This window comes from Solenopsis invicta, chromosome 1, assembly GCF_016802725.1.
Source record: "Solenopsis invicta isolate M01_SB chromosome 1, UNIL_Sinv_3.0, whole genome shotgun sequence".
Lineage (NCBI taxonomy): Eukaryota > Metazoa > Arthropoda > Insecta > Hymenoptera > Formicidae > Solenopsis > Solenopsis invicta.
In genome coordinates this window covers 24,500,484-24,524,426 of record NC_052664.1, presented here as the reverse complement: position 1 = coordinate 24,524,426, position 23,943 = coordinate 24,500,484, and the positions used below count along the sequence as shown (strand labels likewise).

At 30.2% G+C, this 23,943-nt stretch overlaps 2 protein-coding genes across 3 annotated transcripts; one reads left to right on the top strand and one right to left on the bottom strand.

Annotated features, from left to right (window-relative positions):
* Nucleotides 1–1,704: 1,704 nt before the first annotated feature.
* On the top strand, nucleotides 1,705–20,440 carry LOC105202079 (nose resistant to fluoxetine protein 6). Of its 2 annotated transcripts, none has more exons than XM_011170463.3 (10): nucleotides 1,705–2,640; nucleotides 15,355–15,659; nucleotides 16,331–16,506; nucleotides 16,687–16,844; nucleotides 17,796–17,924; nucleotides 18,255–18,814; nucleotides 19,031–19,336; nucleotides 19,524–19,698; nucleotides 19,857–19,999; nucleotides 20,068–20,440. In XM_011170463.3, exons 1-10 carry the CDS (start codon nucleotides 2,325–2,327, stop codon nucleotides 20,194–20,196), a joined length of 2,397 nt encoding a protein of 798 aa, XP_011168765.1. In that variant the 5' UTR covers nucleotides 1,705–2,324; the 3' UTR covers nucleotides 20,197–20,440. The 2 variants fall into 2 exon arrangements, with proteins under 2 accessions (XP_011168765.1, XP_011168766.1); XM_011170464.3 differs by having other exon boundaries at nucleotides 1,706–2,640; nucleotides 17,829–17,924.
* Nucleotides 20,031–23,384, bottom strand: LOC105202078 (26S proteasome non-ATPase regulatory subunit 5). Its single transcript, XM_011170461.3, has 2 exons — nucleotides 22,958–23,384; nucleotides 20,031–22,039 (listed from the first exon to the last, which is right to left on the bottom strand). Exons 1-2 carry the CDS (start codon nucleotides 23,137–23,139, stop codon nucleotides 20,710–20,712), a joined length of 1,512 nt encoding a protein of 503 aa, XP_011168763.1. The 5' UTR covers nucleotides 23,140–23,384; the 3' UTR covers nucleotides 20,031–20,709.
* Nucleotides 23,385–23,943: the final 559 nt, after the last annotated feature.

The following is a 23,943-nucleotide window of genomic DNA, read 5'->3' as shown; positions in this document are numbered from 1 at the left end:
CAACATTATGAAGTCTTAAGATTAGTTCCTTCTCCAGATAAACTACGTGGTAAATTATCTAATGGATAAATATCTACATCTACATACAAACATATAATGTATAAACGTAGGCATTTAGCCATTAGATAATTTACCAGTTTATTATCCGGACATAGAATAACTCGCTTTTAAAGACGATTAAACGACATTTTACATTAAAACTTTTGTCTTTTAGTCTTTAAGAAAATGGTTCGAAGATAGAGCCAAAACGTTCAGATTATACATTTTTATAATAAGATTTTTAATTTGATTTATTTCTACGCATTAATTACCGCGCTTGACTCGTATTAGCCGTTTTATATTTTTTAATTTTTATCGTTAAAGAGTCTTTGAATTTAAAATAATACTGCAGCGTACCATTTGAATATAAAAGTATATCAAAAATATACTCTTATATTCTATAAGCACTATAATATTCCTAGAATATTATACGAATATTGTTAAAAATTAAAATAATATTCCAATAATATTCCAAGAATTTAATATTTTTTAATATTATGGAAGTATTGTATTAATGTTATATGTCTACTTTGTATAATATTCGTGCTATATTATTTTAATATCCATAGAATATTACAAAAATCGTCTACAATTATTTTTATTCAAAAATTAATGTAAATTATTATACATAAAATATTCGTAAACTTTATAATTATTATATTTAAAAGTTATAATATTCTCGATAATTTAAAATATTAAAATATTGAAGTAAATAATATTATTTACTTATATAATATTTATATAATATTAGGAGTAGACATATAACCACTTTTTATTAATATTAAATAATATTCCGGGGATATTATTTGATATAAATAATATTGCAACGCTTACAAAATATCAAGATTATTAATCTAAACTATTATTAATTTATTAATTTGATCAGTTTGTTAAATTAAAGAAAAACCGGATTTTCCTAACCGGATAATGCTACGTACGAGACCGGAATTATAGTTGTGCAATGTTCTTACGCTTAAATGTAATAACGCACATTTTCCATAAATTTTCATTAAAACGCATATGTATAATTCTCGTATATTAAAAATTCATAAATGCAAAATTAATTTCTTTCAAAAGTTTTAAGATAAAAGATTTTTTAATTTTCGATCTTTATATGAGAGTGAACAAAAAATAAAATATATAATTGCTTTGTCGATCGTTATAAAAAAAATTTTAGTCGATCTCTTACTGAAAAAAAAAATTGATAAAAATACGAAAAAATTATTGGTATACTACTGAAGTTTCTTAATAGAGTGTATCAGTGTCAGTAATTTTTTCATATTCTTGTAGTTTTTTAAAAGATCTATTCAACGATAGATTCAAATTGAATTCCACGTATGGAACATCTCGACCGTACGTAAGATTATGTATTTTAATGATGAATTGTTCAGTAAATCAGAAATGTCGATCTTTTGTAGATTCATACACAAATGCAGTTTTTAGTTATGCTATTCAATTACTTTAAGAAAAAAATCGCAAAATGGATCTAAATTGACTAAGAAAAGTCTTTCTGACCGTTAAATTACTAGACGCACGCGAGCACGTGTCGATGAGCTCGTACTGCGCCTCGCGCGTACCACCAACCACTCTAAAGGTTTTCGATTTTCACTCCACAGGGAGACTTCGCCCCACCATCATCTTCATTATAATACCGCGAGAACATTTCAGAACCATTGGTCGGACCACGGCCGACCGGTACGATACAGTTGAACTGTGGTCATCCAGCAGGATAGAAGGACACATTTGAAAACGCGTTCGATCATTAGTAGTCGATCATTTGTTATTCTTTCGTTTACCGCTTTCTTTCCAAGAGCGGATGTGACAACATTAACGTTTCGAAGTTACCATGAACTTAAAAGAATCGAATTATCAGAATTCTCTGACAGATAACTCAGAAACAGAGATGCAAAAATCAACATAACGCAGTTTTGCTCAAATTGACGAATAACGTGATCAACGAAGATCCAATCGTTCAAATACTGAAACAAGTACGCAAGTGTACGACGAATTAATAATATTTCTAGCAATGTTACGAGCATCCTGACAGAGGATCGTTATTTTAATTGCTCAAAGACTCGTTGAGAATTTTAAGAGTTTGTCTGTCAGAAAAAGACGTCAAGAAGATCGATTGCTAGAAGAGAAGAAAATTTTCGTTAATTTTGACAATCGACTCCAAAGATCTGTCTAAATCGCCGATTATGTGAAACCGGTGAATCTCGTACAAATTGTCTTACAAACGCTGAAATCATCGTAAATCTTTTTCTGTGAACATTTATGAAATAAACATGCGGAGCACAATGTATCCGCCGCTTGTAACTTTGCTCATATTTTCCGCAATTTGCGTACACGCCGAAGAAATATCTACCAGTATTCCGGACGATGCTGCAGAGGAGCCAGTTCTACGAGTACGAAGCTTGCCAACGACGATTAATGTGGTTGAGAAAAACTGGACTAGTCTGTCGGAGATGCTGGATGTTTTTAGTGCGCGTAATTTAGTAAGAAATTGGATCGAAGGGAAATATCCCGTTGGGGTACAATGCGGCAAAGACATTACAACATACGTCAATGCTCTGAAAAATGAAGAATTATGGGCTCTCAAAGGTAAATTTTATTTCAATTCCTTTGTTTGTTAATTATTATTTTATTCTTCAATTAAACTGTGATTATTTTAACTCTAATTTGTAATTTCTAAAAACAGATCAATGTCACTTCTTCTGAATAAGTAAAAAGTAAATAAATATACAGAAAAGATATATCTTTTTAATGAATTGAAATTCTTGTAAAAATTAAGTATTAATATATAAACAAAAATTACTATTTTAAGTATTATCATATACAACAAAGTTTTATATTCATAAACCTAAAGTCAAAGAAAAATATAAATAAAAAATTTTATAAAGGTAATTTATATAATTTATCTATAGTATATAATAATTTGCAATTATATTCAGACTATACATATACATATTACATAAAATAATATATAAGAAATTATATGTTAATAGGTAATTTAAAAAAACTATTGATTTAATAGACTGACATATTCTTGCCTTTCTTCTTATATGTTAATGACTTCATTCTTATGATTTCTGAAGTTGTTTATATATCTCTTATAAATATTATAACCAACCTTTGATTTCTATGTGTATATATTGCCGTGCATTATAGTGCGCATCCAACACGTTTCTATGGACTATTCCCATTAAATACTTTTTTAAACGTTATAACGCATACTTAGAAATCAGAGGTAAATCAAAACTTTTATTCTTATAGAAAGTTACAAGATATTAGAGATATCAGTAATAAAGCAATTAGCAACTAGCAATAAATATATTCGTAAACCGGATAAATAATGCTTCTCGAAAACTTTTATTCTATGTTTCTAAGATTTATAAAAAGATTGCCGATTAACTTGATACGGTTTATTTAATAATTTTGAAATAATATTACTTGTTGATAAATGTTTTTCGTAAAAAAATTTTTTAATCAATCATTTTAATTATACTCTAAAATAATTTTCAAGATTATTAATTAACATTGATTATATTTATGTGTTTATATACTGTTAGCTTCAGAAATTGTCTCAATGTTTAAATTATAATGTATGAACATTACTTTGCAACGCTAGTTCGTGTAGACTATCGTTCAAAGCTTTAAACTGTAAGGTAGAAATACAATGTACCTTGGAGTTCTGAAACTTCGAACAAAACGGTCGAAGAGGATGACCTTCGTCCTTCTACTGCAAGAATTTCTTTGTACTTGAAGCAAATTGCTTACTGTACGCAAAAAATTCTTTCTAATCTATTTATTAATTTTATTACAATGAAATATATTAAAGACAACAGATGTGTATGGTTGATAGACCGTGATTCTTTGTCTTATATTTTCTTAAATTAATTACTGTGATTTGAGTTACGAATTGGTATTTTATAACTCAACATAATCAATATCCCTCGTTGCATTATGTAATTGTTATATCTCCACTTTTGCGTCAGTAGGTATTTAATAACACTTACATTATTACTTTACATAATCAATTACGTTACGCTAGGCGTAAGATATTTAATTTTTGATCTGATTACATCGCACTCTCTGTGTCTCATATCGAACGATTTTGTACGTGCCACGTGTATATGTAACTTCCTATGCATTACAACTTTCTCTCTCATGCAGCTTTCTACGTTACATTGCGCTGTAGATAATCGTGCTAAATCATTCGGTGAGATGCGAGTTATTCGAACAATCCCCTTCCAGTTGCATCACTATTGTGGGAATAAAATATTTGCACGGAATATCTTGAAATTGTCCGCCGTTTATTGTAATAACAGAGTCTCCGATTTTAATTTTGCGGAATCTCCTAATTTAAGAGCTGTACCGTGCCAGATACTTAACGTTAAGTATGACGAAGCTACCAAATTATGGCACGCTTCGTAACTTTCCCCGAGAAAATACCGATTTCGGAGTTGTTAAGAAGTTTACCGTTAAGATTTAAGCCGGTTAAAGTTTGAGAATACTCTATCTGTTCTCCCGCCGTCCGGTTCACGTATGTCGGAAGAAATGGGACGCGCCGACGTCAAAGTCATATTGATAAACCAGCCGGGAGCATTCTCACTAAACAACGTCTGCTTTCCGGTTTCCTCCCGTTTGCCTACTTTCGTTGCGAGGTTTCACTTTTAGCGACACAAGAAAGAGTCGATCAAACGTGTCGGCTTCACGTGAAACAGTCGACGCGACTCCGTTTAGCGAGTCACGCCTTCGACGCTTCACTTTCCTCGATCAATTGGTATTTTCGCACGCTCGTTTGACACAGACGAGTTGTTTCCTAATTCGCCATTGTTATTTTTATTTTTTTTTTTACAAAGAAAATATCTTAAGAACATTTTAATTAATTTCCGTCCATTACTTGATTTGTTATGACAGTTTGATCTTCTCAAATAATAATAAATTTTTTTCCAAAACAAAGCGTATGTACATTAGTCATATATTTCCTATAATAATATTTTTTTGTAAAACAACACGCGTATTATTGAAAGAATATCTTTTATATTTTTTAACATCTAAAATGTGAGCTTGATTAGATTAAAAAGTTTAAGAAGAAATGTACTTAACTTCCTGGAAAGAGTGGCACGAAAAAAATATTGAAATGTATAATCTGGTTAAATATTGCGGAATTTTCTTGAGATGCGAAAGCTACGATCAGTTATTACGTATTTTTCCTTTCGAAACGTTATGACATCTGAAAGTGTTGCGGCGAAAGTAAAAAGATGATAGTTTAATTAGGAATCACACATTATTCGATATGTAAATGTTTACACAATTTATTGGTTATATGTTTAATTTTGTGCATACATGTATCATAAAATAATGAAAATTTATAAATACTAAAATTTCTATTGTTTATTAAAGTATTTTAATTAATAAAAAAAAAATACTAATAATAATTTTAAATGCATTCAGAAATTGTGATGTAAAGATTACAATGCAATATTGTTAAATATATACTTAAGTATACAATACTTAGATTAGTATAATCTAAATAAACACGTTTTCTTTCTCCGCACGAATTTCATCATGGGCAAGAACTAAAGAAAAAACTACCATTTGCCACCTGCCGTTCAGGTAGAGGTCTTGTCTTAAGTAGGTCAGGGTTTACCTTTTCGCATTTCATTCTCGCGATAACGAAATTTCAATGATGATTTCAAGGAAAGTTATGTACAAATCTATGATTTGCAACAATGGACGAGCTTTTTATACGCACAATTTTTTGTGGTTTCGTCAGTATATGAACTTTAGTCGGCTCTCTTTCTCTCTCTCTCTCTTTTTTGGCGATTATCTTGCGTTTAGGAGGATCTAAGCAAAGAGTATAAGTGTAAATGAACAAACTTCATTAAACATGGATAGAGCTGCGAGTATAGCCAAGACTCAAATTTATGTTGTTAACAGTGATGGGTAAAATATTTTTGAAATGTATACAGACATACTTGGATACTTTAAAAGTATCTTCTCAGATACGTATCAGACACTTCAAAATTATATTTTATTGCAATAACGATAATATGCACAAAATAAATTAATGTTCATTAAATGTTAATGACGTAGAAGATTAAATTTATATTATTAATTTAATAACGTGCAAAATACAAGAAGATATAAAAAAATTCTCCAACCAAATTTATAATTATAGAATAAAAAAAAAATGGATATTCTTTGTATATCACACGTGCTATTGCTCTATTGTTTTTAGCATTCAATACGATACAGTATTGCAAACACTCATTAGCCGATTAATCCAAAAATTACTTTATTCGTTTTTACTAATCAGAAATTTATTTTACAAAACAAAAATGCTTCAAAGATACCATCACTTAACGTATCTGAAAATGTATCTGAAAAATAGTTCAGATATAGTGTTTTAGTATCTAAATACAGATACAAATAATCTAATTCGAATGCAATATTGTATCTCAGGTTCAAATATCCAAAATGTATCTGTATACATGTATCTAACAAATATACATATAGAGATACTATCCTGCGCTAATTGTTAATTGTTAAATATTATTTCATCTCTTATCGGTATATCTAAATCAGAAAAACAGAGTTCATTACGCTCGTTTCGCTTCGATTCGTTTGCTTGTGATCATTCGTCCTTGCCAGCTTGGTCTCGCTCCACCTTGAGCAATGTTCTTCAACCGGAAAGCATTCTCCATAACTGGCCACTACTTTCACCCTCCGTGAGCCCACAACCTGTACCACCGTTGTGGTATTCGTGCATTTCGCGAACTTCATGTACGAGGAAAGGTGAAAGGCGTCGCTGAGCCGTACCGAGAAAACATTGTCGGAGGAAAGCATTATCGTTATGATGCCGAAGGGCCATTTGTCTCGAACGACGCCGCTCTTTTGACATACAACCGTGTTATTTCCTCGCGCGCCATCCGTCTACCTACACTATCTGCGCGCTATTCTATCTGTGAAAATGTCACTTCCTAGTTTCTACCATTACAGATCAAAATTTGCTGAAAAAAAAAAATGCGCCATTATTGAGCTATGTAAAACGAGATGCTGAGTAAAAGCGCGGTATGTCAGATCTTATTTATTTGTGGAAACAAATGTTTTTTTTAATTTGTGTTTAAAAAAAATGAATGACGTAATAAAAGCAAAATATTTTAATTTTTTGTATGCTTTAGGCCTCTGTAATTGTAGAAAAACTTTTAAAATTTGATTTTACGGCAGAGTAATATATGTATATTAAGCTTTGCATTCCGTAAAATGTAATATCTATTTTATTGTTTAATGATTATAAAATCTAGTGAGATATACTTTAAAGATTTTTGTTGAAAATGCTGAATCTTGTACGACGCTTGACAAAGTAATCATTTTATCAATTTAATTACACTTAAGTGTCTTTTTACACGGTGGATGCGTACCGTACAAAACAGTTGTACGGTACGCATCCACCGTGTAAAAAAATCACGTAACAATTGATTTGCAATAAAATACAAAACTTGTATTAAAGCAAACTATACAAAAAGCCATTTAAAATATAGAAATGCATTCACTGAAAACATTTTATTTAATAAATAAATAAATAAGTGAATAAAAGGATCTAACGTATTAAAGAAAAAGAAAAAAAAATATTTAAAAAGAATTGATATTTTACTCATCATGAAATAAAACGTGCAAATGCGAGTAAAATGTATTGAAAAAAAATCGTGTAACTAAATCGTGTAAAAAGAGTCCTAAGTGTATTTGATGGCAAACAGACTAGCAGTTGTACTATGACGTGAAGAAGAATTAACATTTTGTATCTTGATTGTCCTAAGATTTCTCTCGTGTCCTTGAAAAATGATCACAGATTCATTCAAGTTACGTAAGTGATCTCTCTAAGTGATTAGATAAACAAAATTATACATACTATGTACATAAGTATATACGTTTTACAATTGAGCTGCAAAGACTAAGATGCTTCTCGACCAGCAGCATTAGAAAGTGGCGAGCCGAAATCGGCATTGCAATTATCGAAATTATACTATTTGAAAAGGGGAAGAATTACATGATGACAGCAGCGGTGGTGGCGGCGGCGCGGGCGATTGCTGGGGATGAAATCATGAGCTTTCGCTTTCGCGGAAACACGTTTCCATTACGGGCCCCGGCTTGTTCTCCGTAACATCCTGTTTATTTGCACGTATCGTCGTGGTTACGAACAAGTATTTATTACCATGTACGATGACTCACGCATTATACGACGCAAATGTTACGTTCATGTTAAATGGAGCGTACATTAATAATAACTCACAATTATATAAAAGAATGGTGATATCTGATCAATTACATTACGACAAATACCAGCTAAAGAACATTTAAAATTTATTTGATATTTTTTATCTAGATTTTCTTTCTATCGAGCTAGAAAGACTGATAGAGGATGCATCATTCGCGATTTTTCCGGCACATTTGTTTTTGTTATTCCAGTCTGCGCGCGTGGTTAAAATAATCATAAAAAATAATTTTATGACTATTTTAACCACATTGCGGATGATTGAAATAATCATAAAATTATTTTTCATGATAATTTTAATTAAATTTAAATAATTGGGATTATTTTTATGATAATTCGCTTGATTTTACTATCAATCACTGTCGCCTATAAACCCATGATTAATGTTTTTCTGTTCGCGGAAATTTCTTAATCAGCTTTAACCAGAAAAGCATAATAATAGAGTACATCGTTTCTAGTCACATGAATAATAAAGTTAAAATAAACATAAATTATTTTTTATGATAATATGAACTTTATTATTCACGTGACTAAGCACGATGTACTCTATTATTATGCTTTTCTGGTTAAAGTTGATTAAGTAATTTTTGCATTAAGATATTACGTTATATGCAGCAAAACATTGATCATAGGCTTACAGCTAACAATGATTGACGGTAAAATTAAGCAAAAATGTTGCTACCAACCAAATGTTATCGATTCGAATAATGTCGTTAAACAGGACTGTCGTCCATACCTCTTGTTTATTTTACTGAAGTTTTATTTGATCTTATAATGAACGTCTATTAAAGCTATTTATATTACTTTTATAGTAATTATCAAGAAATATGATTACGCAAAAAAGAAAGATAGCAGAACTGATGAAAATAAAAGAAGTCTATTTTTTTAATTTTCAGCAATTTGTCCTGAAAAATAATAGCAGCTTAGTTAATTAGAGGATAGATAACTGTGGTGTAATAGGCGGACTGCGTGTTGATAATTACGAAGAAATTAAAGTGAACGCGTAAATAAGAGCTGGTTAAAATGGATAATACTATTATGTGTTGTTTAGTTATCCTAGCGTAATGTTTTTTTTTTGTAATAGGTATATTGATATAAAATCATATAAAATACAAGTTTTCACTTTATTTCTAATGATTTTAGTAATTTTAAAGAAAAGTGAAATACGTTCTTAACATATAAACTTATCAAAATTTCTGTGCTGTTTGCTGATGATTCTTTTGATGTGAAAGAAAATTTTTTCAATTTCCTAATTCTTCAGAAAACTAATTCTGTGCGATTGATAAAGTTACCTAATTGACAAACAAGAGAGCTAATCATTGTAATCGATTGTTTCACTAGCGACCAATTGTAGGTTCACTATGAAATGTATGTACTCATCTATTGTTGCAATAGAGCAATCACAAATGACAGCTAGCTAAGACATTGCATTAGAAACGGATCGCGTTTCACTTTCATATGTCGAGGTTATTACATTTCTGCGTATGTCAGAAAAAAGAAAGTTTTCGCATCTCTTCGGGGCGTATGTTTTACAATTCACGTCCTCACTTTTATCGTGTTCACGAATGATTAAATGTTAATCGATTATTCTGAGATTCGATTATATATTACACAACTTCAGTGGAAATTACAAAAATGAGCAAATTTACTAGAATATTTATAAATTTTATTAATTCATATCTAACGTAAATTACTTACTTTTATTATTTGCACCAAGTTGTATGATACACAATTAAATCCCTGCTTTGTAAAAAAATAATCATAAAAATAATTTATGCAACTAGAAACAATGCACTCTTTTTTTATTCTTTTCTGTTAATTTTTTCTAATTTTTAATTAAATTTATAATATGAACAAATTACGTAACTCGATGAACTTATAAAAATTTAAACAAGTAATAGATAAATTATGAATTTGTTTTCTAGTTTGCTTCAAAGTTGAATGAAATTTTATCTTTAAGGGGCCAGACATAAGTTCAAATAAATTCAAAATTAAAAAAAAAATTAACTATTGCATATAATTAAATGATATTTTGTAGATACAATATATACAATATGCACTGCAAAATTGTAAATTTTCAAAGCGATTGAGCTCAAAATAAAGACTGCACAAATAATTCTTACAAAGCTCTTTCGCTGCAACGGGTATAAACTTTTTTTTAAATCTTGAATTTATGTTTATTTTAAATCCGAACAAGGTGGTTAACCCCTTAATAATTAATTAACATAGCTATCAATAAAACGTTGATTTTTTGAATGTCTTTGCATCATATATTTTATCCTGCGATTTCACCAACACTTGTTAAGAATTAATGTGCTTCAATAAAGAAAAGCAAATATCAATTTGCAATTAGAAAGAGATTATTAACATAACCTGTTAAATCGCAGTTTCTAAAATGTGGTCCATGGTTATATAATATTTATTGCAATATTCTGCAGAAAGATGTCGAAGATTTTATTTGGCAGTCCATCGTGGCAATAACCTTACGCGCGCATTAATTAAAATAATTATAAATTTATCTAACAAGAAGAAGCATAACAATTAAAAGTAGAAGATATATTACGTATGGAAAGATCAAGAAGATTTTAAATTATAAGAGGGACGGATTTTTATTCAAAATTAAAATTCTATCTGTAACGATCCTTTCGAATTCCGATTGAACAACTGAGACGCTTTCACCAAAATGTTACGTGAAACAAAGGCGTCGCATGTGTTTTCTATTCAAATTAGTAAGCAAGGACACCTTCTTGAAATCTTTAGTGCAAACTAACATCAATATAAAAATATAAATCCAATGCCAAACGGATGCTAATAATGGATGCCAATGCCGAGTAGATATTGCAACATTATCATACCAATCAGGTATGCAAACGCGTTTCTCTTTCCAAATCACTTTCTCCGCTATATATAGTTATAGTAGATGAACGGACACACATGCACGCACACTATTGAAAGCAATAAAAACAATCTACGCTTTTATAATTTGCAGTAACTAAAAAACGTACATATACATTATTTCGTAGTAAATATTTTATATTAAATTAATATTCAACATTTCCTAGTGTTAAAATAACATAATTTATAAGTAAATGAACAAACAGCATAAAAATAATATAATTTTAAAGTACAAATTTTAAGATAAATGAATATAATGTATGCGTTAAGATTATAAATGTTAATTTCATTAAAGAAATGTGCTTCCACAATTTGTTTTCAAGTGATACATATTTTACGTAATATTTTGTTACTTAACATATTCACCTTGTGTTAAATTTACACAAAAATTTAAGTGGATAATTTGAAACATGTAGTATAAGTTAAATTTCCACATAAATTTTCCAGCTGTTTAAAAATGGAAAAGCCAAATATACTTTTAGAATTTAAAAATGTACTTAATAACTGAATGATTACTAGACTGTTATTGTTGTTATTAATTATTATAATTCTTGTAAAGTTTAAATAAAAATAATTATTATAATTATTGTAAAGTTTAAATAAGAATAGGTACAGTGAAACATTTGTATGTATTCCCCAACATGTTCGATTACATCTTGCGATTACATCACTGAACTTATGATTCTATAAGCATCATCGCTTGAATTGAATTCTTATACCTGAAATAATTTCTATTGCAACACTCATACGTTAACTGTATGCGATCTTATGTCACGACCAAGTACGACTTTGATTTCTCATTACGCAATTAATAGGCGTGGTTGTGACATACTGCAAAAATATGAAATGTTGAAACTTCTTAAATTGAAAGAACAATGAATTAGGCATGAAATGAGAATTCTGATTCTTAAAATATTTCCTAAAATTCCACTTAAGAGAAAACACGCGCGGTAAAGTGCAATGTCATTATCTTCGTACGTTCACTTTCTTTTGCAGCTTTCGATGCTCGAGCGTCGGTATGCATATAGCGTTCACTGATCGGGCGTTTTTCTTCCTGCTCACGAAATTTATTGCAAACCCAGTAATTCGAATAATTAATAAATACCTGAAATTTTCAGAGAAATATAATTAACTCTGGAATGTTATTGTGGATGAATTTTCACTCAAGTGCTAATTCAAATTTAATTCAGCAGACTTTAAAAATTGTGAAATAACTTAAAATAACATTAATAAGATCTCTTATGTATTTTGTATGTATGTATTTTGAGTTTTCAAAATTGTAAAACAGCGTTAATTTAGTTATTTTAACACTTTGCGATCTATAAAATAAAAAAAAGTGTAATAAATTTCGTTTTATAGATCATGTATTTTTCGTTTAATTAAAGTAAATCATACATATTACGCGATCGCTACAGGTGGATAAAATATGATGTAAAATATAAAATAAATTATAATGTTACAACGGTTTTCCCCAAGATTTAATAAAACAAACGTAACATTGTACATTTACGTTTACGGAAATAAATCAAGTTGCAAGGCAAGCGTGAACTTGGCTTTAGAATGTCTTGCAGTGAAACTGAGTCATGGCGCAAAATTTATTATTATGTTAATGACAATATGAATGCATTGTGTGATATTCATTAAAGGATAGTAGTACATGTCAATGAATAGTAGTCGAAAACCTATTCGAAATCGAAAATTGAAAGAGAAACAAACTTTTTCTAATTTTCTCTCTTTTAATAATTTCTTTAATATAATTTCGTTAAAATTCAAAATTTTTCATTATAAAATTATATATAACTTTGGTAGAAATATTCTTTAACAATTGTTTTTTTGCTAAAAGAATGACAAACATCGTATATTTTATGCAGCTTTCAACTATAAAATCAAAATTAAATTTGTTAAATTGCAAAATAGAATATTTAAATAATAAGTTGATAATTGTCCTTTAGTTCAATTTTACACTTTTTTACGTAAACATTTGTGTAATTTCTATTTCAATTAACAAAATTCAATTTTTTTTTCTTAAATTAAAATTTTATATTAATAATATTTTGTACAAAAAAACATATTAATACAGTACTTTGTACTATAAAATTACAAACAAAAAGATATACCCAATTTCTAATATCCTAAGTTTCATATTGTTTAAAAAAAATAATTTCATAAATTGTACTCATCGGGGAAAGCAATACAATCAATTACAACAGTTAGAAGATTACTTTAAATTAAAATTTATAATTTCTTAGATGTTTTTTGCCATTACTCTTGCTTTATCATAAATTTAATTAAAATTATTTATCCAATCCAAATGAAATTCAAAAGAACCAATTACCAGAGCTATATATTATACCGCTGCTCAAAAAATTTTACCAAACCGTGGGATGAGAGACAAAATACTGAAAGTTATCCGGTGCGAGTCTCGCGAGTGCTCGCTGCTCACGAAAAACAGATGACGACCGCAGCTGCAGCCGCAAGCATGCAGCCGCGAGTGATGTAACGGGATCGCGATCAAGCTGAGACCTATGTAATACAGTCGTAAATCTGCCGCTATACTGACGATTAGATAATATCTTTTACTTCCTGAATAGAAAGTATGTGTTTCGTTGAAACCACTCCGAACGTAAGCCTCCGCCGTCTTCGCGCCTTCCCAATGACGATCGTCGTTGCGTTACGATAACAAGGATACTTCGTTGCATCACTCGCAAAAAAAGCTCGCATGCTCGCGGACGCATGTGCGGCGGTTACGCAGCCCGGTTATTTAATCAAATAGAAATTACGCACCGTGTCCCGGCATTTAAGTAAAGATTACTAATTTTGCATTAGATAATAACCAACCAATGGTGCTGGCTCATTTACGAACGATGTTACATGCTGAACGATGTAACATTCCGCCACGATATTGCTTATTGTTTTATTCATATTGTATTATTCATACCGCACAGTTCTTGCACGTTCCGTAACTTTCATCTTAATATTTTAAGATTTTGAACACTCTTCCAAAATCTTTCTTAATTAACAAACAGTTCTAGGAAAACATACGACTTCCGTCTTGTCATACTATTTTTAAAGTTTCCGGAATCTTTTTTTAAAACACTTCCAATGCAATGTATAATAAGAGATTTTTAATTCAAATGTATTCTTTACTCTTACGTTTGTAATCTTCGAATGTTGACCTTCGTTTAACTATTATCTGATGATCAATTTGATATTAATGCATCTCGATATTAATTATTCTAAAGAGAGAAAGATGATCCATTCTCAAAAGGACCGATTTCTCAAGGGGATATTTAAGTTTAGACCGCAAAAAGTTTACCTATTTTTAGGAATTTAAAAAACTGCTGCACATAGTTTTCTCTGTTTTTATACCTGTTTGTATATGTATTTAATAAATATTTAAATTTTCTGGTACAGCTAAATGTTTACTAATTTTCATGTTACATATATTTTCAAAAACTATTAGATCTATCAATTTCAACTTTTGCATATATGTAAAATACATGCCTGGTCATCGCATCAACTAGAATAAATGAAAAATATTGGTAATATAAGTAGGACGTAAAAAATCAACGTTACGTTACATAAGTATTATGTAAAAATGTAACATTTTGACGCAATTTGGAAACAAATTGTGGTAACATATTTCTTCAGTAAAATAACATTTATATACTGACACGCATATTTTACGTTCATTTATTTCAGAATTTATACATTATATGATTTTAATATTAAGAAATATCGATTATCAATTTAGCACAAAATATTCAAACAACATAATCATATTAGTGTCCAATAATTCAAATCAGGGTGTTAATAAGTCATATTTTTAATACATCATATTATGTGTTTGAAACATATTTAAAAATGATTTTTACTAACTCTGATTCAAATTTTAAATTAATATTTAAATTGTTAAAAATTGTTAAAAATCTGATATAAAAATTTTAACAAGGATCGGTTTTAACATAAATAAAAAAGGTTTTTTTCTTTGTACGATGTGAATTCTCCACATTATATTTTTAAATAAAGAATGAATTCATAATTTGCTTAAATTTAAAGAGCAAACATTTCTGAACATATTTTCTTTATTTAAAATTATAAGATGTACGTAACATTCACTGATAATGAATTTCTTGTTTCAGTTGATGATGCATCCGGTAGATTCACAAATGGATTTTTCTGGGGTAATTCTTATTTTACGGGATCAGCAACTGAATGCGACTATATTGGAAAAACTTCATCATACCAAACGTATTCAAAAAAATATGTAGAAGATTCCAAAGTTAGTACATTTGAGGAAGTTCGCGAATTTAATATGGAGCCACGAAAAAGAATCAATACAGGTTTTAGTGGAACCAATACCTGGATCGAAACAGATTCCATCGAAACGCCTTTTCAACTAGGATTTTATATGCTGAAACTTTCTATAAATGTATCTTATACGCCAGTAAGTATTATCAATATACTGCAAATTTATGTGTATAATTACAAATCTTGTAAAAACATAAATAATCTTCGCACTTTAAATATCTCTAATTTATTAGAAAATAAATTTTACGCAATATTGTATTCCGTCAATATAAATTTTCTATCACATAAATGTACATTAACGGAGAAAATTTATTTAACGAAAAATAATAATGTCTGTTTATTTTTATATTAAAATGATGTATAAATAATATATTGCTGATACTAAACATTAAATATGTATATTAATAAGAAATATAAAAATAATAATTTACTCTGATCTAAATATAAGATCTAAGTACAAATGTTTTAAAAATAAAATTCCTTTTTTTTATAAATTTAACGTTTTTATAGAAGTGTAACGAAAAAATATACATTAAAAAAATATTCAGATTTTTAATATTTTAATTTAAAAAAATCTTTCAATATGCGTATGACAAAGGTAACTTATTATAAATATAATTTAGTTTTATAAAGAAACTGAGAGGTGCTTTTCTTGATGCAAATTCTTGATTTATTTTTATGAAACATCTTGAGAGACTCAACAAAGAATTTTGCGCTTTTGAAAAGAGAGATTTTCAGATTGCATATTATTTTAGGCAAAGTATTTTGTAATAGAAAAAAAAGTACAAATTGTTGCTCTTGTTTCAGACAAGACTGATTCACTTGGGAGTCTGCCTGCCGTTTTCATGCACTGCTTCCGATGTCGCCATAATCGGAAAACTTGCCACAAGTGAATTTACAGCGAAGCATCTGACAATTGAAAAAGTCAGAGACCAACACAATTTATACGACATGTACACAGATCCAGTTTTTTGGATTTTATCGTAAGTTTACGAGAAAAGATGCTTGACTATTTATAAAGTGTACTTATAAAATGTCTTATTTGAATACATGTTACTTTTATTAATATTATTATGTATTCCAAGACAAGAACTGATATCTTTTGATTGCCAATTAATATGCACGAGCGAATAGGCGCAAAAACAGAATTCAATATGTTTCAGCGGTGTTAGCGCGATGGTCCTGATACTGATGATTCTCGGCACAGGATACGATTATCATCTATCGAAAAAATTAGTCTGCAAGAAAAATGTAATCTATGATTTGGAGAAACATGGAAAACTCGAGCAGCTCTCTAATGGTGATCGGAAAATTATAAATGGTAAAAAGAGTCAATGTTCATGTCCAAGAATTATGCGCTCATTTGATATCTATATATAATAAATAATTAATTATTGGATTCAAAGGATCTATAGAAAGCTGCATAAACAATTCACAATATTTTTTCATAAAGAAAACAGGACGTATTATAATCTCTATCTTTTATTTTAATATATTGACATCGTTTCGTCAATCTATCATCACTTGTACATACATATTCGCTTCAGATGAAATCAACATATTAAAATAATAAAGATTACATCTTGATCTTTATGAAGAAATATTGTAGATTGTTTATACATATTTTTATAAATCAAGTCAATAATACATTTTTTATATACAGATCTCTTAGTAAATTAAAAATTACATGTTTTGTGACAATTTGTTGAATGACATTATCTTTATTAATTTCTTTTTCATTGATCATTAAACATTTCTTTATGACTCTTTATAAATTTCAATTTAAAGTTTACTAAAGTAAGATGCATTTAAAATTGAATAGAGAATATAATTTTATTATTAATATATTAGCATAAATTAATTTATGTGAAAATCATTAGGTTTCTGTATGCTATTAGCCTCTAAGAAATTTTTATTAAAGTATCTACTCCGGGAAAATAAAAAAATGATATAAGTAGAAAACAATATGAGGAATTGACAACGTTATGTAAACAGTAAATTACAGAAGTAAGAATTAGCACAAGATGCAAAACGTAGTTTTATTTTCAATATATAATAAGCGTTTTATATCAAAAAAATCACTGTTAATTCACCGTATCGGTACTAACGCATACTCTGAAATGCTGTAATTGTAAAAAGCAATTAACGTAACAATTGATATTTCGTACGATAGTACAGACTAATATAATTCACGACTACCACTTACAGACCATCAAGACAAGACAAGGACAGTATCAAAAGTAGTCACACAATTTATTATTATATTCCGTAGATGTTCAAGGTAAGGTCTACCTTCCTGTTCCAGTGGCAGATTCTAGTAGCAATGGTACGCAGTCGATTAATAATAACAACAGTCACGAGAATGGTTTACAATCATCTACCAAAGAAGAGCAACATCTTAGTACGTTAAATTTTTCTTATCCATTATAAGTATTCCCGAGTAAGTAGAAGAGAAGGTAATATAGGACAAAAATTAAGAACAACAAAATTGTGATTAAGGATTTGTTTTTTAAATTATAATAGTACGTGAACATTTAGATATAGTTCAAAAAATGAAATTTTAATCATAATTTCGATTTTTGTTGTATTTTAATATATCGTCCAGAATCATTCCTTACATTTTTTTCCACCTATTGCCAAATATCTTGTAACTACAAAATAAATCTGTTCTCTCTAATTAGTATATTCGTGGCGATACGAATAAGCTCTCCAATCTTTTGTTATTTTTCAGGTATCTTTGAGGAACTTCTACTTTCTTTTTCCGTTCCCGCTAATGTGAAGATCATCTGCGACCGTAATGTAGGCGGAGACACAATTAGCACCGTGCATGGGCTCAGAGCGATCTCGATGGCCTGGGTCATCCTTGGACATACGTGCATTATTGTTTTCAAATATTCGGACAACATGGAATATCGCAAAGTAGTGGAGAAGCGATTGCTCTTCCAGACCATCACAAACGGGGCTTTCAGCGTCGATACATTTTTCTTTATGGGCGGTTTGCTCGTGAGCTTTTTATATTTCAGAACCAACGCGAAGGGAGATCTAAAGAGACTCACGCAGGGCACACGAGGCTTTGCCGCAGGTACACTGAAATTCATTGGGCTTCTTGTGTATCGCTTTTGTAGACTTACTACACCGTACATGTTCGTGCTGGGTGTAGTAGAGGTCTCGATGAAATATTTCTACACGAATTCCGTTTTCGAGCCTCCCACGGCCGATCATTATAACTGCCCCAATTATTGGTGGAGGAATATGCTCTATATCAATACTTGGTTTCCAGTCGAACAAATGGTGCGTTTTATTTACTTTTATTTTCTTTATAATAGAATTCATGCTTTTCCATTTCGAATGTTAGCTCCATGAAAATTCTTTTCTTCACAATACAAAATATATTTTGTATTAAAAAGTTCTAATTCTAATTTTTTTTAAATTTGCTCTTCTTTTTGAAAATTTACAAATTTTATTTTATTTCCATTGAACAAAAATGTAAATTCATACTTATTACAGTGTATGCTTTGGAGCTGGTATTTAGCGGACGATACGCAGTTCTACATTGTGGGAGGGGTGATTTTGATATTGGCTACGAATCACTTTAAAATCGCAGCTTTCGCGTTAGTCAGTCTACTAATAAGCTCATGGGTAACTACGGGCTACATTGCTTTAGTTAATAATCACATGCCGAGCTTGGACGATCCGTTGGCCCTCTTCGATAAGATCTACGACAAGCCGTGGACAAGATTGGGTCCTTATCTGATCGGCATGACTGTCGGCTACTTTCTCTTCAAGACTGATTGCAAATTGAAAATGTCTAAGGTATGTTCTAAATCCACAAGAAAAAGAAACTTTCTAAGGTCTAAAAAAATCAACGTTTGAAAGATTAGAACGAGAAAATTCTTAAAATGTCTTTATGACACTCCATGTTGCCTAAACATTCTTCTTCGTTGCAATATTAGAAACTTGACTTTTATTAAAAAAAAATGTTTAACATTATTATTTCTAGACTACCGTCGTCGTGGGATGGCTTTTGTCTTTCGCATGTCTTTTGAGTTTGCTTTATGGTCTATACGAGGCAGAACTTACACCTGTTACTGCTGCTGCATATTCATCTTTGAGTCACAGCGCGTGGGCGTTAAGTCTAGCCTGGATCGTAATAGCATGTAGTACTGGCTACGGTGGTAAGAAATAAATAAATAAATAAATAAATAAATATATATATATATATATATATATATCTTTGGCCAAAAGTATTGAGAATCAAGTATTAGATTAATTATAATAAATATTAGATTAATCAATTGAATCACATCGAGATATTAAGTCGATTCTGTTTCAGGATACGTAAATAAGATTTTATCGTGGCCGCTCTTGTACCCGTTCAGTAGAGTGACTTACTGCTCTTATCTAGTTCATCCGCTTGTGATTCGTCTAACCGCGATGAACCTAGACTCTCCGTTTCATCTAGGAAAGGATATAATGGTAAGTTTGCGACCAAAAAGAAAACCTTTGATTAACGCCAAATTGTCATAAAACATTTTATTTTTTAGATGATAATGTTTTTGGGGCAGTTAGTGCTATCATACGCATTGTCGTTTGTAATCTCAATTGCCTTTGAAGCACCGGTGGTCAGTATGCTGAAGATTGTCTCACCGAAAAAGCGAAAACGTATACAATAGAAATTAAAATATATTTAACGCACGTCATACACCCGTACAATTATTTATATGATTATCTTATTTACACATTATGTATAAATATTCTAAAAATCTGTGAAGAACAATGGTAAAATATCGTGAACACGTTATTCCATATGTATTTTAATACCATTTATTTGAATTCTTTCGAATATGTAATAATGTAGACTCCTCTGTGTATTGTTAGATGTAAAATAAATTATTTCCCTTTGTATATAAAATACTATCGATAATGTTTCGTTAATGAAAAGAACTGCTCCAAAAAGAAGACTAAATACAATATACAATAACGGCAACTTATCTGTACTAAATGCAAACACAGTGAATGAAGTTCACTCTCTTTATGGTAATCAATAGTTCTTTTTTACTGTGTGAATAAAACAAAATATTTTATTTTTCTCTTGTTACTGAAGTTGCTCATGTTATTGTAATAGTATGCGTAATTTAATCTTTAACATTAATAATAAATAATGTGAAAAATAATTCTTCCATTCCTTACAAAGCACCTTCTATCGCAACTTCTGTATTAACATCGACAAAGTACGGACCCTCGTTAACAAACTGCTTGAATTTCTGCATAGTTTCGGCATCGAATATATTTCGCTCCGCTTGAGATAAACATTTCACGACTTCATACTTCACGTCTTTACATTCTTTAAACGATTCGATATTTCTATCTAATAAAAACTCCACTAAACCAGGATACGTGGATATGTATTCTTGCCCCCATACTTGACAACTAATAACCGCCAATACCTCCAAACTGGCTTGTCTAATATCGGCGAACGGTTGTCTGCATATCGCCACAATCATGCCCAATGGATCGTCGCACAGCGAATCGAACCACAGTTTTGTTAGGGATAAAATTCTATTATCCTGCTCAACTCTCTTGACCTCGAGTATAAGAGCGAGGCTGTTCAAGCCGCGAATTCTTAAAGCAGTAGGCATTCTCTGTACTATCTCAGCAATTTTCTTCAGAGCACTCGGCATTGCATCCCCTAGAGCTTGCAATGCATACTTGCCTTCGACGCCCGCAGCAACGAATCCCAGAGTATCCAAGGCAGATCCCAGGATATTCTGATCCCCGCTGTCTATCACGTCAAAAAGTGCGGAAATTATCACGGGATACTTGGAGAATAGCTCGTTGGGCCAGTGACGCGCGACGTTACCAAAGAATTTCATCAGTCCAGGGATCAAGAGATTCGACAAGGGATTCTCGTTAACTTGTGATATTTTCTGAACTAACTTGCTCAACACCTCTTGCTGCTCCAGATAACTTAGACCCTCCTCGAACAGGGCTAACTGAGTTAGTATCTCTAGAGCATTCAATTGAAGCAACATATCTTCATTATCTAATATGTTGATTAAACTGTTGAGAAAGCCTGATTGAGCTGATACTTCTAGAGCTTCCTGAGATGTCTTGGCTATATCCACAATCACTTCGTAAACACGAAAGCTAATGGTATCGTTCTGCAGCAGCCTGGCAAATGTTCTCAAAAGCTCACCCTTATACAGAATGTGCAAACCATTTGGATTCTCTCCAATTTTCTTTACTATGCTCATTGCGCGTTCGGCAACATTCAAGTCATTATCGCTGATTCTGTTTATAATTGAAATCAGAAGAGTGGTGTCTGCGAGCAACTGAAATATCTTTTGTGGATGCAAGGCTGTGCGCAAAAATTCCTGTAGCACGAGCAATCTCACGCTAGCATTTGGATTAGTTATTAAAGCAGATACTTCAACTAAATATCTCTGATAAATTTCTCCAGGCTCCAATATGCTGAATAAAATGGTCAAAATATCGCATATCTGTTCTATGACTTCTCTGTAAAAAAGAAAAGTAGAATTCTTTTTGTGTTTAGTAATAAATTTCAGAAGCATTGTATTATGTAATTAATAAGTAAGACAAAATTGTACACAATAAGAAGTAGTATAAGCAGGGTTAAAAAAATTAATATTTTTTAAATTTAAATTAAGTTAAACTTAATAATTTATATTTATATTAAATTTCAATGTCATAATTTTTAAAAATTAGATTAGTAACAAAATAATTATAATATAAAGAATTAAATAAAAAATTTAATATTTTATCTATAAATTAAATTCTGTGAAATAAAAGAATATTATTTTCTATATATAAATGTACTTTTTTTTCTTTTAGATAGATCAAATTTCAATTTGAGATAAAAGTTAACAAATTAAAGTTGAAGTGTTTTAAAAATAATTAGTTAAAGTTAAAAAAACTCATTTTAAATTAATTAAGTTAAAAGTTATTAACTTGTTAATATTTTATTTATTTTTAACTTGTTAATTAATTACTATCTAACCCTGCACCTATAAGGTAATAGATCAATAATCATAACAATGAAATAAAAATTTTAAAATGTTATACAAAAAGGATTTAATAATGTTGTTTATATATATATGAAGAATCTAGAAGTTTCTGAAACTATAATAAATGTTGGATGTTTGTAATAAGCAGATAGAAAAAATACTTAAATTGAATGCCACTCTATCAAATTTTTATCAGACTTAAGACTAATGCAACAAGATTTTATTTATAAATTTGTGTTTATTGTATATAATGATAATAATTATTTAGTTTTAGCAATTTTTCAATAGACATTTTGCAGAAGCTTAACGAAATTAAAAGTGACAATAACGTACTAAATTTGGAAATAAATGATAAACGATAAAATTATCGTCGATGAGAATCGCACAAATTTTTCATTCGTCATCGCACCTGTCGTTCGAGGTTAGCTGCGAGTAGAATGGTCCGTAATCCAAGCTACGGGCGATCTGCTCGGCGTCTCGGTTGTTCAATGTACCAAATTTGATCTTTATGTCCGTGAGAATGTCTTTTTTATCCTCGACATTATTCAATTCGCATAAACGCAGAATCTTCGCTTGGTACCACTCCGTCATGATCGGCTCATTGACAACTCACTTCTTCGATTAACCCTTGCTATCTACTGACCTGTCGTGATAGTAGTATGTATGTATACTATCAATAAAGCAGACTCATTTCAAATTGGAGAAACACGTTCGAGAAAATACGGCGTTTTCACTCTTTCCTTGGTAAATTAGCGAATATCAGATCGTCACTATTGACATATGAAAGTACAGACATATGTATATATCGATATTCTCGATGACGCGCGCTAAATAGTAGGTTAGTTCTTTTTTCACACTGTAGTACCAGAAAGAAACCTTTTCTCTTTTTCTCTTCACATTGGAGAAAAAAAGAGAAAAAATGAACCGTGCAAGAAGTTCAGTTTTGGAGTACAGAAAAAAAACAAGATTAGTGTTTCCTACAATGCGTTTAGATACCGCATACCTATATTGCGCATCCCAAGAGGCCAAGAAACTTGGACTCGACTTTAATCGTCAGATAAAAATATTAGAGTAGGAGCAGCATCAAATTTAAAATTCGCACGATCGTCCACGGATATAGATATACTTCAAAATAAAGTTACAGATAAATCAAAGCTGCTTTCAGGCTTCTCTCTCATATATTTTACACAGATCTATTTCAGACTTACCGACACGGAGTGCGTAACAGCGGAGCTGAAACTGAATTAATCTGTAACATACATATAAATATATACAAATTAAAACAATGCCCAAAACAATCGACAGTAAGAGATAATTATTTATTACGCATTCGATTTTGTATTTGTTATTAAACAGATATTTAATTAAAAAATTATAATCAATAATAAATTACTT